The 14041-nt window shown below is 43.7% G+C and overlaps 1 protein-coding gene and 1 long non-coding RNA gene across 2 annotated transcripts in view; both read right to left on the bottom strand.

The window, feature by feature from the left end:
• LOC309373612 overlaps window positions 1–14041 on the bottom strand; it is a 67705-nt gene that overhangs the window by 19132 nt on the left and 34532 nt on the right. The window lies entirely within an intron of this gene.
• LOC309374786 (disintegrin and metalloproteinase domain-containing protein 2-like) overlaps window positions 1–14041 on the bottom strand; it is a gene marked incomplete at its 5' end in the record, with an annotated part of 46126 nt that overhangs the window by 4709 nt on the left and 27376 nt on the right. Inside the window, 6 exons of the mRNA XM_081919968.1 lie at window positions 712–829; window positions 3401–3481; window positions 6127–6310; window positions 7924–8032; window positions 9519–9717; window positions 12113–12202. Coding sequence (XP_081776094.1) covers window positions 712–829; window positions 3401–3481; window positions 6127–6310; window positions 7924–8032; window positions 9519–9717; window positions 12113–12202 — 781 coding nt within the window. The remainder of the gene's footprint in view (window positions 1–711; window positions 830–3400; window positions 3482–6126; window positions 6311–7923; window positions 8033–9518; window positions 9718–12112; window positions 12203–14041) is intronic.

Here is a 14041-nt window from a genome sequence, read left to right as displayed (position 1 = left end):
AAAGGGTTTTCCGTTTTGGAGGTGCTTCGCAAAACAAATTTCCTATGGGGTTTTTTTCCTCCCCCCTCCTTTTTCCCAAGCCGCTAAGCCGCTTAACAGCTGATCCGCTAAGCTGCTAAGCCTCTTAACAGCTGATCCGCTAAGCCGCTTAACAGCTGATCCGCTAAGCCGCTTAACAGCTGATCCGATAAGCCGCTTAACAGCTGATCCGCTAAGCCCGCTAAGACGCTAATAGCGCTAATCCGCTAATGGGCTTGCTTCGCAAGACGAAAAAACCGCAAGACGAAGAGACTCGCGGAACGGATTCTTTTCGTCTTGCGAGGCACCACTGTACTAAAAACATAGATCAATTTTATACTAGCTTAACTGCCACCCTTCCCCCATTTCCTGGGAATTACAGTTTAGTTCAGGTACCAAGAATTCTAAAACATTTCACTCACACTGACTCTCATAAACACACAGCCTACAATCCTAAAGTTCCTTTGGATAAAGGAGTGATTACTAAGCTAATGTGCTGTCATTTTTTATCTTTCTGCTTTAAGACAGAAAATTCAAGGGAAGAATAAAGAGGGGAATGAATGGGTTAAAACAAAAATCAAACCCAGTCCCATGGTTTCAGGCTGAGGTGAAAGGTGGGTCCTAATTCTAAACAGTTTGGAAACTACTGCAGCAGAGCTGCTTGTCAGGATGGAGGGTCCTGCTTTTACTAACCAGAAGCCAGCATGCGAAGCCCACTGTCAATGCTTCCTCCGAGGGGACCGCCTTTTTCCTTGCAATTTGGAGGTGCCCATCCTGGATCACAGTGGCAGTTTCTTTTGTTGTTGCAAATCTGAAGGGGGTGGGGGAGGAATAGCAAACATTTACTCCTTGCTTACGTGCTTTATCTTAAACAGAAAAATATGCTTTAAGAAAACTTTATTCTTATTATTTCCTGAGTAGGGCTTCAGTTCTAGTCTAAAATAAAATTAAGTGTAAAGTAGTAGTAATTATTATTATTATTATTATTATTATTATTATTATTATTTCATTATTTGTACTCCACCCATTTGACTAGTTTGCCCCAGCAACGCTAGGCTGCTTCAAGCATATACAAAAACATATTAAAACATTAAACATTAAAAATTTTCCTATACAGGGCTGCCTTCAGATGTCTTCTAAAGGTTGAATAGTTATTTAACTTCTTGAAATCTGATGGGAGGGCGTTCCACAGAGAGGGCACCACTGCTGAGAAGGCCCTCTGCCTGGTTCCCTGTAACCTCACTTCTCGCAGGAATCACCAGAAGGCCCTTGGAGCTGGACCTTCAAAGGTAGCCCTACATAGAGTGTGCTGCAGTAGTCCAATCAAGAGATAACCAAGACATGTGTGCAGGGAGGTAGGGTCTCAGCCAGCATACCAGATTGAGCAGGTAGACAGCTGCCCTGAAAATAGAATTAACCTGCACCTCCATGGACAGCTGTGACTCCCAGGCTGAGCACCTGGTCCTTCAAGGGCAGTTACCCCATTCAGGGCTGTCCTCCAGGACCAGTACTTCTGTTTTGTTGGGATTAAACCTCCATCTGTTAGCTGCCATCCATCCTCCAACCGCTTCCAGACACTCACACAGGACATTCACTGGTTCTGATTTAAATGGAAGGGATCCAAATGTTCCCCACTCTCTAGACATGCCTGGAGTTGTTGAGCAACCACCTGCTCAATTACCTTGCCCAAGAATGGAAGAGCTGAGACTAGATAATAATTGGCCATAATGGCTGGGTTCAGAGGGAATCAGCTGAGAGGCCATCAACATGGGAACAAGACACCTCCCACCACTCTTTGGAAGTCATTTGGATCCATTAAGTGACCATTCGAATCAGTCCCACCTCCCTGCAGAGGGGAAGGGTCACAGAGAAGTCTAGTTGCACCAGGAAGTGATTTGACCATGGCACTTCTTTTGTTGTACTGGAACTTAATGTCAGATCACCCACATCCACAGTGGTAAATGCAAAATCTAAGGCATGTCCATGATTATTAGTAGGGTCAGAGTTATTCAGGGACAGCTCCATGAAGGCCATGCTTTCGATGAAGTCCCAAGCAGTCCCGTGTAAGGTCATGTCAGCATGGATGTTCGAATCCCCTAGGGCCACCAGCCTAGGTGTCTCCAGCAGAACATCTGCCATGACCTGAAGCAGCTCAGGCAGGGAATTCTTGGTTCAGTGGGGAGGTCGGTACCCCAATAGGAATCCTGCCCAACTTCTAGAACATGCATTCAGGAAACTGAGTCTCTTTAATAGGATGCCCAGTGAAAACTAATGACTTCCTAAAAATTGCTGCAATAACCACCACTCCGCCACCCACATACCCTGGGTTGCGGTGCTTAAGAGAAACCTGGTGGACAAGCCGCAGCAATAACAGCCCCATCTGCCATGTCCCACCAAGTCTCTGTTATGTATGCCAGATCAATTCCTCTATCCACGACCAAGTCATGTTTTAGAATGTGTTAACAGATGCCTTGATCTCACAATTAGCAGCGGAAAGCATGCATTTAGGTCAGGGGTGGTGGCTAATGTTTTTCAGGTCATGGGCTACATTCACGACTGGTCAACCCTCTACAAACCCAACAGTGGTTGTGGCAACAGCGATCATGCAAATTCTGAAGTTACCACACATAAAGTACACATGCTTAGTACACATGCAGACCAGAGACACACATGCAGGCAAGTAGCTCTATTCCCCCCCCCCCGCAAACATACATGAAATCATAGAATCACACCTGCGGAAGATGGGGGGCGGGTTTCCCTTCCCACCAGTGTGCTGGGAGGAGAGAAAATTCTCCCAGGCCAGCATTCTATAAGGATTAAGAAACGCTGTTTCTCTTCCCAGCTCAGCACTGTGATGCAAAGGTAGACACCTTGCAAAGGCTTTCTCTTGCACCACCACTGATGGCACGTTGGAGCTCAGGAAGCAGGAAGGGGCACAGTGTGTCATCTAGTTTTCTTATCTCTATGGCTGCCCTCAGAAACTGTCAAGCACCCTGGGTGTCTGCGGCTGGATATCTTCACATGAAAGAGAATGGAGTCGAAGCGGTAAGAGCTGGCTGTACCACTTCAAGCTATGGATTGGAGATTTTTAAAGAAAAGTTCCCATATTAATTCCTTCCAAGTAGAAAATTAACACAGCAGTTAGAAGGATAACCTGAACTCTTCTTGCTGCGCTACTTTTCTACCCACAAAGTGGTTTTAGTAAAAAATGAAGCTCCCCAGCTGTAGTCTTAAGTCCACTCCACCACCTCAATCTCTTGCATATGTACAGCCAACTTCAGGCACACAAGAAAACACCAAACAGTTTCTGAGGGAAAACACCACCGCCTCCTTTTTATAGCAGAAACACTAACATGGAAAATATAACATTCGTTTTACTTACTCCATGCCCCAAACACGTTTTTGTAGGATCACAATCATATTTCAGGACGTCATACTTTTCACATACTTGTTTGAGACAAACCTTAAAAATAAATAAATCAATAGCATTTTTCAGTTTTTAGAAGAGTTGCTGCCCTGCAACAGACCTTTTGCATTCACCAGACCGCATCTATGAGTGTTTCCTGACAGGTGTTTATTGCGAGATCTGTATGCAAGATTTTTCGATTGTATGCACAACGTCATCTGCATCGAAGTGCTAGTCTGTATTTTCCCCTCCTCCATTAATCCAGATCTACCCTTTTTACAGGAAAACCGCATTACCATGGGAGGTTGGGGGGTAGGGGACAAGATTAACCATAATGCCCTGCTTTCATCCCATCCTCTTGTCCAGCACTGATGCCTAAAAACCTTTTCCTCTTCCAGTCTCCTCCACCTCCTATGAAAGTCAGAAGGCACAACTGCCAGAGTAGTGATTGCTACTAAATGGAAATCTCAGGACACACCAACAAAGGAAGAGTGGATTTGTAAATTAAGTGAGTATATAGAATTGGCAAAATTAACTTCAATTATAAGATATCAATCAAATCAAAAGTTAAGAATGGAGCGAAAGTATTTCGAAGATTATATGTCAAAATATTGTTCTAAAAATGACATGTTAATAGGCTTAGAATAAAAAATGTAAGCAATAAAAAACAAATAAAGAAAGAAGGAAAAATCAGAATTTAACAAAAATGATTACAGAATGCAATGGGGAAAAGGTAGAAAGAAATATAAAGAAGTCGAATTGCTGTGGAGGGAAGTAGGGGGTGGGAGGTGGGTCTTATAATTAAGTGTATAATTATGCAGCTGTTGCAATTTACATATTATATTTTATGTGAGGGAGTCATTGGGGATTTTGGTTATTATGTATATATGTTAAGTTTCAATAAAGATCTTTGTTTTGTTTTTTTTAAAGAAAGAAAGTCAGAGGGCAGCTAATGAAGCCTACAGGCAGATTAAGGAGTGAGTGGCAAGTGGCTGCTAAGGTAAAGGTAAAGGGACCCCTGACCATTAGTTCCAGTTGGGACCGACTTTGGGGTTGCGGTGCTCATCTCGCTTTACTGGCCAAGGGAGCCGGCATACACTTCCGGGTCATGTGGCCAGCATGACCAAGCCGCTTCTGGTGAACCAGAGCAGCGCACGGAAACGCCGTTTACCTTCCCGCCAGAGTGGTACCTATTTATCTACTTGCACTTTGACGTGCTTTCGAACTGCTAGGTTGGCAGGGGCAAGGACTGAGCAACGGGAGCTCACCCCGTCGCGGGGATTTGAACCGCCAACCTTCTGATTGGCAAGTCCTAGGCTCTGTGGTTTAACCCACAGCGCCACTTGTGTCCCAAGTGGCTGCTAGGGGGAGTACAAGCTGGGGGGGATAGTGGTCATGTCTCTGGCCGCTGCAATGAGCAGCTATTTTCTCACTTGCTTCCCCTTTGCAATCAGCAGTAGTAGCAACTCTCGCTTGGTTTCAGTCTGGTGCAAGAGGAAAAGGAAGAGGAAGAACTGGAGGAAGAACACCATGGCAGGAGGAGCATTCCTAATGCGCATATTGGGAGCCCCCAGGAACACTGCATCATCCCCAACTGAAAGGAAGCCTAACATGTAAATACCTGAAGGCCAGGGACAAAGAACCCCTTTCAGGCCAAAGACCGTTCCACCCCCCCACCCCGACTAGTCTTCCAAGGGCCATATGCTAAAGTGGATGGAACAAGAGGGGTGACAGCACTGCTCAGGGACTTGTTGCAGCCGAGCAAAAGCAGTCCAGGAGGGCACAGGGCATGGCCAACGAGGGGTGAGATCTGTGGAGGGGGAGGCGAGCCATTACTCTGTTATCATGTTTGTATTCTAAGTTTGACTTGGCGAAATCTTCCCTGGAAAGCCTAATTTATGATGCAACCTGTCTGGGAAAATTAATGAGCAAACGCCTAGATTTTATTTCATCGGAACTGAGAATGATGGCGTCTGCCGAGGAGGACTTTTGGATCAGCGTATGAGAATTTATTGCAAACAAAAGACTTACCAGCTTTTTTTAAAAAAGGGAGAGCCTTACAAAGTTCACACAGAAGCATAATATTGCTTACTTTAACTCACCTGTGGAAACAACTCAGAGGCTATTAAGAAGAAAAAGGATAACAACAAGAAGATTGAAAGATGGGACTGGCGAATACTAAAAGCAGCAGAAATATGAGACGACTGGATCCTTACTGAATTCGAAGCATGGAAACCCCCAACAAAAAATTATAATTTGGCAAAATATTTGGACTTTATGATATGTATTGGTATAATTTGGAATAATTAATGTGATACGATTGGATTGTTAAATGGAAAACTTAATAAAAATTATTTTTTTAAAAAAAGAGATCTGTGGAGGGGGCATGGCCTGAGGAGACAAGAAAGTCTGCAGGGTTGAATTACGGTAAGCCCCCTGGCTTGAGGTCCCCCCCCTCCCCGCTTTAAGTACTTTATGAACAAACAACGTCTAACTGCATTTGCTGATTTCCATCTCTGGTTCTCCCATCACTCCCAGCCCATCATACCTGTCTCCTCATAGCTGAAATTTAGATTTAAGTTCTTCAAGCATGAGACCAGTGGTCTTCCGTTGGCTTGTGCTGCTCTTTAGGACACCATACGCACTGGTGACAACATTTAAGTAACAGTAATAGTCATGCTGTGTCAGATTGTATCCCTTACCTTTTCAGTTCCACATTTTGTACCCTCTTTCACCAGCATTGGGTCCGGAAAGCCCTCTGGTTGTTGAAGGTCCAGGGATATACAAAGGGTATCTTGGAAGGGAATGTACAGAACTGGAACGTCCATGTCAACATAAGGCGTTCTGGTTGGATAGAGGCAAATTAACTTTCCACATTTGATATCCCTGTCAAAGGCATTTGGAGAAAAGAACAGGATCACACATTTGCAAAGAGTTGGGGATTATGTATTGGAAATATCTGTTTTTTTTCACCTCCAATATATCAGATTTGACAACGGAAGTATGTTTTTGAACATGTTACCTAAAAATGCATGCTTTTCATTACACAGATGACAAGTGGGAGGAGCTGTTATTCCTCAACCTTTGAAACATCTGGCATCAAAGATAACTGCCCAACAGATTGTGCCCAACGGATATATTTTGGTATATCTTAATTTGTTGTTGTTGTATGGTTTTGCTGTATTGATTTTCTTACGTGAACCACCTTATAATCATTTTGGTGAAAGGCAATCTACAATTAATTAATTAATTAATTAATTAATTAATTAATCCTTCTCCTCAATCTATTTTTCTTTTGTGTTGTGTCCTCTATTTTTTTTAATTAGTTTTTATTAAAGATTTTACTGTGTATCAAACAAACAGACAAAAAAGTACAGTGTCCCTACTTTCAATTCATAGAGTTTTTTTCACAGTTTGTTAACATTGGTACTAGACACATATGCAATTGGGGGAAAAGAGAGAGGAAAGGGGAGAGAGATATTGATCTTTTGTTCTGTTGTGTAGTATTCGTGCAGGGTTTTTATGTCAGCATCGTGTAGGTAGGTCCTCTGTATATGTATTTATTCATTTATGATGGCATTGCGAGAGATTTGAGGGTCCAACGCTTGGTTGGTTGTGTTCAGTTAGCTGCAGTGTGGTTTGCTTGTTTGCTTGTTTGTGTGGGTGTGGGTGTGGTACCTATTTATCTACTTGCACTGGCATGCTTTCGATCTGCTAGGTTGGCAGAAGCTAGGACAGAGCAACAGGCGCTCACCCCATGATGCGGATTCGAACCGCCAACCTTCTGATCAGCAAACCCAAGAGCCTCAGTGATTTAGACCACAATGCCACCCACGTCCCTTGTTACAGCACCAGGGACAGAGCCTGGTGTGCAACTTGCTCCAACAAGGCTTGGAAAAGAGGCAGATTTTGGGCAGCACAACTGGTTCCCCCGCCAGGGCACAGGAGTCAAGGGTGCACCTTCCCAAAGTAAGCACTGGAAGGGGGCGTGAGGGCTCTGACAGGATCCTAGGGCACCATATTACCAAGATCTGACAGGATCTGACAGGGCACCATATTACCAAGATCTGCCCCTACTTGGTAGTGAACTGAGGGCTTGTAAACCTCCATGACCTCCCATCTGGTATGCTTCTTGCACCATTGGACTGACAGTGTGGGAGACACTGTGTTACTTGGTCTTGGGGGGGAAAGATGCCCATGACAATCCTGGCTCCAGCCCCATTGGCCTTGATGTTGTAGGATGTGGTTCAGCAGACACCTGACTGTCAACCACAGTTTAGTGGGACTGACCACCAGCGTCAGGGTCAGAAACCCAGTGCCGTCCCTCAGCTAGTGACACAGGAGCTGGGTGTCCTAGTCCCTGTGGGAGGGTCATGACAGCCCACTGGCCACCTTGATACTATATCAACAGTAAAAACATGCACCGTACAATAGAAGATGCCCAAGCCGCCAGCCCACAAGCATCCTGCCACAATTTCTTCTGTTTCCTAATCACATACCGCAAAGAACAAGTCTTAAATCCCTTTCTTATGTCAATCCCACAGTGTCCAAATCTGTCTGTCTCACCATTAATTTCTTCATAACATGCTTGCGGAGCACTTTTTGACTCTATAAATATTAAAAGGATTTTGATTAGAAGGACTAAAATGAAACATTTAATAGTTTTCTTTTAGCAATGCTCTTAACAGATATTTTCATATGTGTAAAAACATATCAGTCTGATGCATAAAGTCTGATATATTGGATTTGCCTCTGCAAATAATAAATTTGATAGCCCTGAAGGTGCTGCAAGACTCGTTGTTTTCACTGAAGCAGAATTATTTAGTTATTTAAAATATTTTCTTCATGTAGCACATAGTTAAACAATGGAGATCACTGCAACATGTAGTGAAGGCCACCAACTTAGATGGATTGAGAAGGGGATTAGCAAAATTATGAATGGTGGGTCTATAAATAGCTACTAGCTATGACGGATCTATATACAGTATAACCTCCTGTAGAAAGAGGCAGAAGGAGCAGGAGAGCTACTTGTAGGCTTCCTATAGGCATCTCGTTGGCTACCGTGAGAACAGTATCCTGACCAGATAGGCCTTTGGTCTGATTCAGCAGGATTCCTCATAAAGGCATTTGATGAAGGGCTTCACCAAAACAACCTAAATGAACAGGTTGGCATGGTAACTGGTAACTAACAACAGTTTGGCTTGTGCCTCAGTGTAGTTAGGTAGCTAGTAGAGTGATTTTAAAGTTGGCATAAAATGCATAAACCTGGCCATACCTGTCAGAATTCTGGTGGCCATCTTCTGCACTAAGAAGAAGCATGCCTTGGCAACCAGCCATATTGGGGACTAGTTGCTAATGTCATGGGCTTCCCCCTCCAGCCAGCTCAGGCGAAAGGGCAGGTGTGTCAGGAGATCCCCTTAAAACAGGGCGTGGGGGGAGGAGTGGGGAGATGATTTCATCTGCCAAGCAGAAATGCTTGCATTGTTGATGGAACAATCTAAATACAGTAGTGCCCTGCAAGACGAACGCCTCGCAAGATGGAAAACCCGCTAGACGAAAGGGTTTTCCGTTTTGGAGGCACTTCGCAAAACGAATTTCCCTATGGGGTTGCTTCGCAAGACGAAAAAATCTTGCGTGTCCCCGCGGTTTTTTTTCGTTTTCCCCCTTTTCCTAAGCCGCTAAGCCGCTTAACAGCTGATCCGCTGATAAGCCGCTTAGCAGCTGATCGCTAGAAACCACTAGACCGCTGTAGCGCTAATCCGCTAAAGCTGTCAATGGGCTTGCTTCGCAAGACGAAAAAACCGCTAGACGAAGAGACTCGCGGAACGGATTCTTTTCGTCTTGCGAGGCACCACTGTAGTATGACGCTGAATTCTGCTCAAAGAGTCCAAGAGAAACCCAGGACTCATTGGCTGGGCAAACTGGTATAAAAACTGAGAAAAGGTCATGGTATAGGTGTGAATGGGCATGCGCACACAATTTGGTTACAGAAGGAAGCTGTTTGTTTGCTTGCTTGCTTGCTTGTTGTTGTTTTTAAGGGTAAATATTTCATTTTGTTTTTAAAAGAAGCAAAAAAGCAAATTGTCTCACTTACTTTCACCAAAAAGATCCTGACACTGTAGATCAGCCGACTGACAGGATCCACCATAACAGTAGCCAGAATCAGAGGCACAGCTGTAGCCATTCTGGGCATAAACATTGCTTGGGCAGGATGCTGAACTGCCATTGCAGTACTCAGGGAAATCGCAGACACTATCTATAGCTGCTCTACAGATTGTGTTTCTTGGCTTGAACTAGGTGAAAAGGAAAAGGAAGAAGGAAAGTATCAATAGCATTTTTCATGGAGGACTACAGCTAGGGGAGGATTCCCGCCGCAGTGGTACCTAGTTATCTACTTGCACTGGTGTGCTTTCGAACTGCTAGCTTGGTAGGAGCTAGGACAGAGCAATGGGAGCAACAAGGCTTTTATGAAGAATCCCATGGGAAACAGACTGTGGGACTAACTTACTGATCCATTATTATTATTATTAGTAGTAGTGAGGCAAGGAAGAAGGGCTACCCCTATGCTATCCATATAATCAGTTATCAGTAATCAATATATTCATATATGCTCACACATAATCAGAGCTTACAGTATTTTATAATCCATTTTGAATCAAAGGGAAGCTGTGCCTTAGCTCAGTGTTTCCCAACCTTGGCTAACTGCATATTGCTTGAAACAGCAAAATTAGGAGCCGACCTTTCCCCGACAAACATCTGTGTAGCCTCGACAAGGGGAAGACGTGAATCAGAGATTCTGGTACAAAATCCCCTCAGATACAGGCTAAATTAATCCACAGAACAGGAAGAGCAAAACCACAAAATCTCCAAACTCCCTCTCCTGTCATAACTAGGGGAGAGGTTAGACAGAGCATCACTGCATCGGAAAGCAGAACTAGAACTCCGTGCTTGACCAGGAGCTGGTAGCATGGCAAGAAGCTTGCTAATTGGCTAATTTTTGCTGACTGTATCGTGGCTGTCTCATGGTTGTCTCATGATCTACGATTTGCTGTGATCTGCTCAGGTATAAGACCTCTGGATTTCTGTCAATCGGGGTCCCAGTTCCTTTTGGAAGAGATTCCAAACTGGGTCCTTATTGCCTGGCAATAAACTTCACCTTCTTATTCTCCATTGCTGAGTCTTCCTGATCCTTATTTAACACCAAGCAAGTACCTGCTTAGGTTCACGTGCTTCAGTAGTAGTAGTAGTAGTAGTACCATTTTATTATATATGTATTTATATCCTGCCTCTTCCCTAGAGATTAGTGAAGCCCTGCCTTGGGCTGAGCAGAAAAGGTACAAGAGTCTCTCCTGCCAGAAGGCTAGATGAGTTGCCGCTGAAGGTATAATTCTGAGTGCAGTGAGCAGTCTTTGATCAGTAACTGCATTAGCCTGGTGGTCATGTGCATTGCTTTGCAATCAATAAAACCGTGTCTCCTTTTTGTGATTTGGATTTCTCCTACATGGCCTGCAGAACTCTGGTAAACCTTCACACTCACCTGTGTCAGTGCTTACATTGTTGCTGAGACCCTGAGATTCTTTCCCTACGCTTGAACAACACCAGTATTTAATGCTGATATGGAAATCCTCAAAAGTGGAATTCCATGTTTAAAGGAAATTCTTCCTTGATCTGATTGCAGTTCAAAGTTAATTAGCATCTTATATCAGGCTGCAAATGGTTGTAATAATAATAATAATAATAATAATAATAATAATAATAATAATAATAATAATATCTTTATTGTCATTGCCCCCTCTCAGGGACAACGAAATTACTTGGCTGCTCCATCCACCCAGATAGGGCACTCCACTCAAAATCAGAACAACTATAAAAACACTAATTAAAACAATATAATATAATACAGCAAGGAAGATTAGATGACTTTCAAAGTCCAGGTTTCCCATTCAGGGCCGAGATCGCTCTGGAGAAGAAGCTGTTCTTAAGACAGCTCGTTCTTGTCATCATCGTCCTGTATCTCCGTCCCGACAGCAGGAGCTCAAAGAGACAGTGACCAGGATGCGATGGATCTTTTACTATGTCCAGTGCCTTCCTATGGCACCTTGTGGCATAAATCTGCTCTAAGGTAGAGAGTGGGCAGCCAACAATGCTCTCTGCTGCCTTAACAACTCTGCACAACGCCATCCTGTCCTGGGTAGTACAGCTTCCGTACCACACACATAAGCCATAAGTGAGCACGCTCTCAATGGCACAGTGATAGAAGGCAAGCAGCAGTTTCTGTGGAAGATGGTTTTTCCTTAGGATTCTTAAAAAGTACAGTCTCTGCTGTGCCTTCTTCACAAGCCCCCTTGTGTTGACACTCCAGGACAGATCCTCTTGTAATTCAATACCCAAAAATCTGAACGTTGTTACCCTCTCCACACAGACCCCATCAATCAAAAGTGGCTGGACATTGCTCTTCTGTCTCCTGAAGTCCACCTACTAAGTTCTACTCACAGTAGACCCACTGACATTAATCAAACTAAACTTGCCATGTCCATTAACTTTGATGGGCCAACTTTGTGTAGGATGAGCATTGGCTGCAACACAGAGGTTACGGAGATAAAATTCAGAGGAAGTTGTAATGTCGATTCAAACTAACTGAGGTGAATGTGTGGCCAAGGCAGTGAAGAGAGTACTTTAGCATCTTACCTGACAATTTTCACAGCACAATTCATTGCTGCACACTGCTCCACGGAGAAATGTACATGAGCTAGTACAACATTTACTGTACTTACATTCCTGAAAACAAAAATCATACAGCTTTTTGTTTGGGGTCAGTAAAAAGTTTAGACAGTGAAAAAAAATATGAAAGTAAAAGCTGAAACTCCAAAGCTTTTTTTGTAAGCCGCTTTGAGGGTTGCTGTTTTATAATCAAGCAGTGTATAAATTTTATTAAATAAATAAAAGTAAAGGTTTATACATGGAATCTGCCCAAATCTTTTCTGCTACATTATGCTTTTTAACACAGAGGAATTTCAAAAGACAGGAAAAGACAAGAGGGAAAGGCTGACTTCAAATTTTACTCAAATAAACCTGATTATAATACTATTTTTAATATACAAAGCAATTCCCATGAGGCATCCTGAAGGTAAATTTAATTCCTAGGCAGATATATATTGGTTCCTAAACTAACCTGGCTCTAAGCCAATGAGCTTTTTGTACTGTTGTTTGGATATAGGGTTAGTTTTTAAATTCCTGACAGTAAACTGGTCTTCACATATATGGTCTCCTGTTGGCTTTGGTTGGCTTTTCAAATACCGTATTTTTTGCTCTATAAGATGCACCAGACCACAAGACGCACCTAGTTTTTGGAGGAGGAAAACAAGATAAAAATATTCTGAATCTCAGAAGCCAGAACAGCAAGAGGGATCACTGCGCAGTGAAAGCAGCAATTCCTCTTGCTGTTCTGGCTTCTGGGATAGCTGCGCAGCCTGCATTCGCTCCATAAGACGCACACCCATTTCCCCTTACTTTTTAGGAGGGAAAAAGTAAGTCTTATAGAGCAAAAAATACGGTAACTGCTACTTAGTTTTTCATTTGATAACCATGTTGTTGATATTTTTAAATTTCAAAAGCTGTGCTAGAAGAGAATGCGACAAGTATTTTTCCAATTTAAACACATCAGGAGCAGGCAAAAACAACCAGAAGGGCCGTAGCTTAAGGTTACCAGATGTCCTCGTTTCCCAGGGACAGTCCCCGGATTTACAAATTAGTCCCCTGACAAAATCCTATCATTCCTACTTAAGTTAATAATAATAATAATTTTTAAAAATTTATATCCCGCCCTCCCCAACCGAAGCCGGGCTCAGGGCGGCTAACAACAATAAAATAATACAACATTCTAAAAACATTTCATTATAAAATTAATTCAAATCAAATTGATGGCAACCATTGGGCTAGAGTTCTGTGAAGATTGCCAAGGCAGGGAGTCAGGCTGTGCCCTAACCAAAGGTCTGGTGGAACAGCTCTGTCTTGCAGGCCCTGTGGAAAGATGTGAAGTCCCGCAGGGCCCTAGTCTCTTGTGGCAGGGCGTTCCACCACAGCTGAAAAGCCCTGGCTCTAGTTGAGGCCAGCCTAACCTCTCTGTGGCCTGGGACCTCCAAGATGTTTTTGTTTGAAGTTGAAAAGTGTCCCCAGATTCATTGAAAAAAAATCTGGTAACCTTACGGTAGCTCAGTGCTAGAGCATCGGCTTTGAATGCAGAAGTTCCCAGGTTCAACCCCCATCATCTCCAGGTAGGACTGGGAGAGAATACTGCCTGAAACCTTGGAGAGCCACTTGGTTTTAGGCAGCTGCCAGTTTTCCAAAAGGGGAGTTTGCAGCAGCCCTGGAGGCTTCCCAGAGCAAAAGTGGAAGGCAGGCAGAGGTAAAGGTAAAGGGACCCCTGACCATTAGGTCCACTCGTGACCGACTCTGGGGTTGTGCGCTCATCTCGCTTTACAGGCCGAGGGAGCTGGCATTTGTCTGTAGACAGCTAAGCTGCTTCTGGCGAACCAGAGCAGCGCACGGAAACGCCATTTACCTTCCCACCGGAGTGGTACCTATTTATCTACTTGCACTTTGACGTGCTTTCAAACT

Source organism: Podarcis melisellensis (genome assembly GCF_964234715.1).
Source record: "Podarcis melisellensis genome assembly, chromosome: 7".
Lineage (NCBI taxonomy): Eukaryota > Metazoa > Chordata > Lepidosauria > Squamata > Lacertidae > Podarcis > Podarcis melisellensis.
The sequence above is the reverse complement of the archived record's forward strand: the minus strand, read 5'-3'. Positions and strand labels throughout refer to the sequence as shown.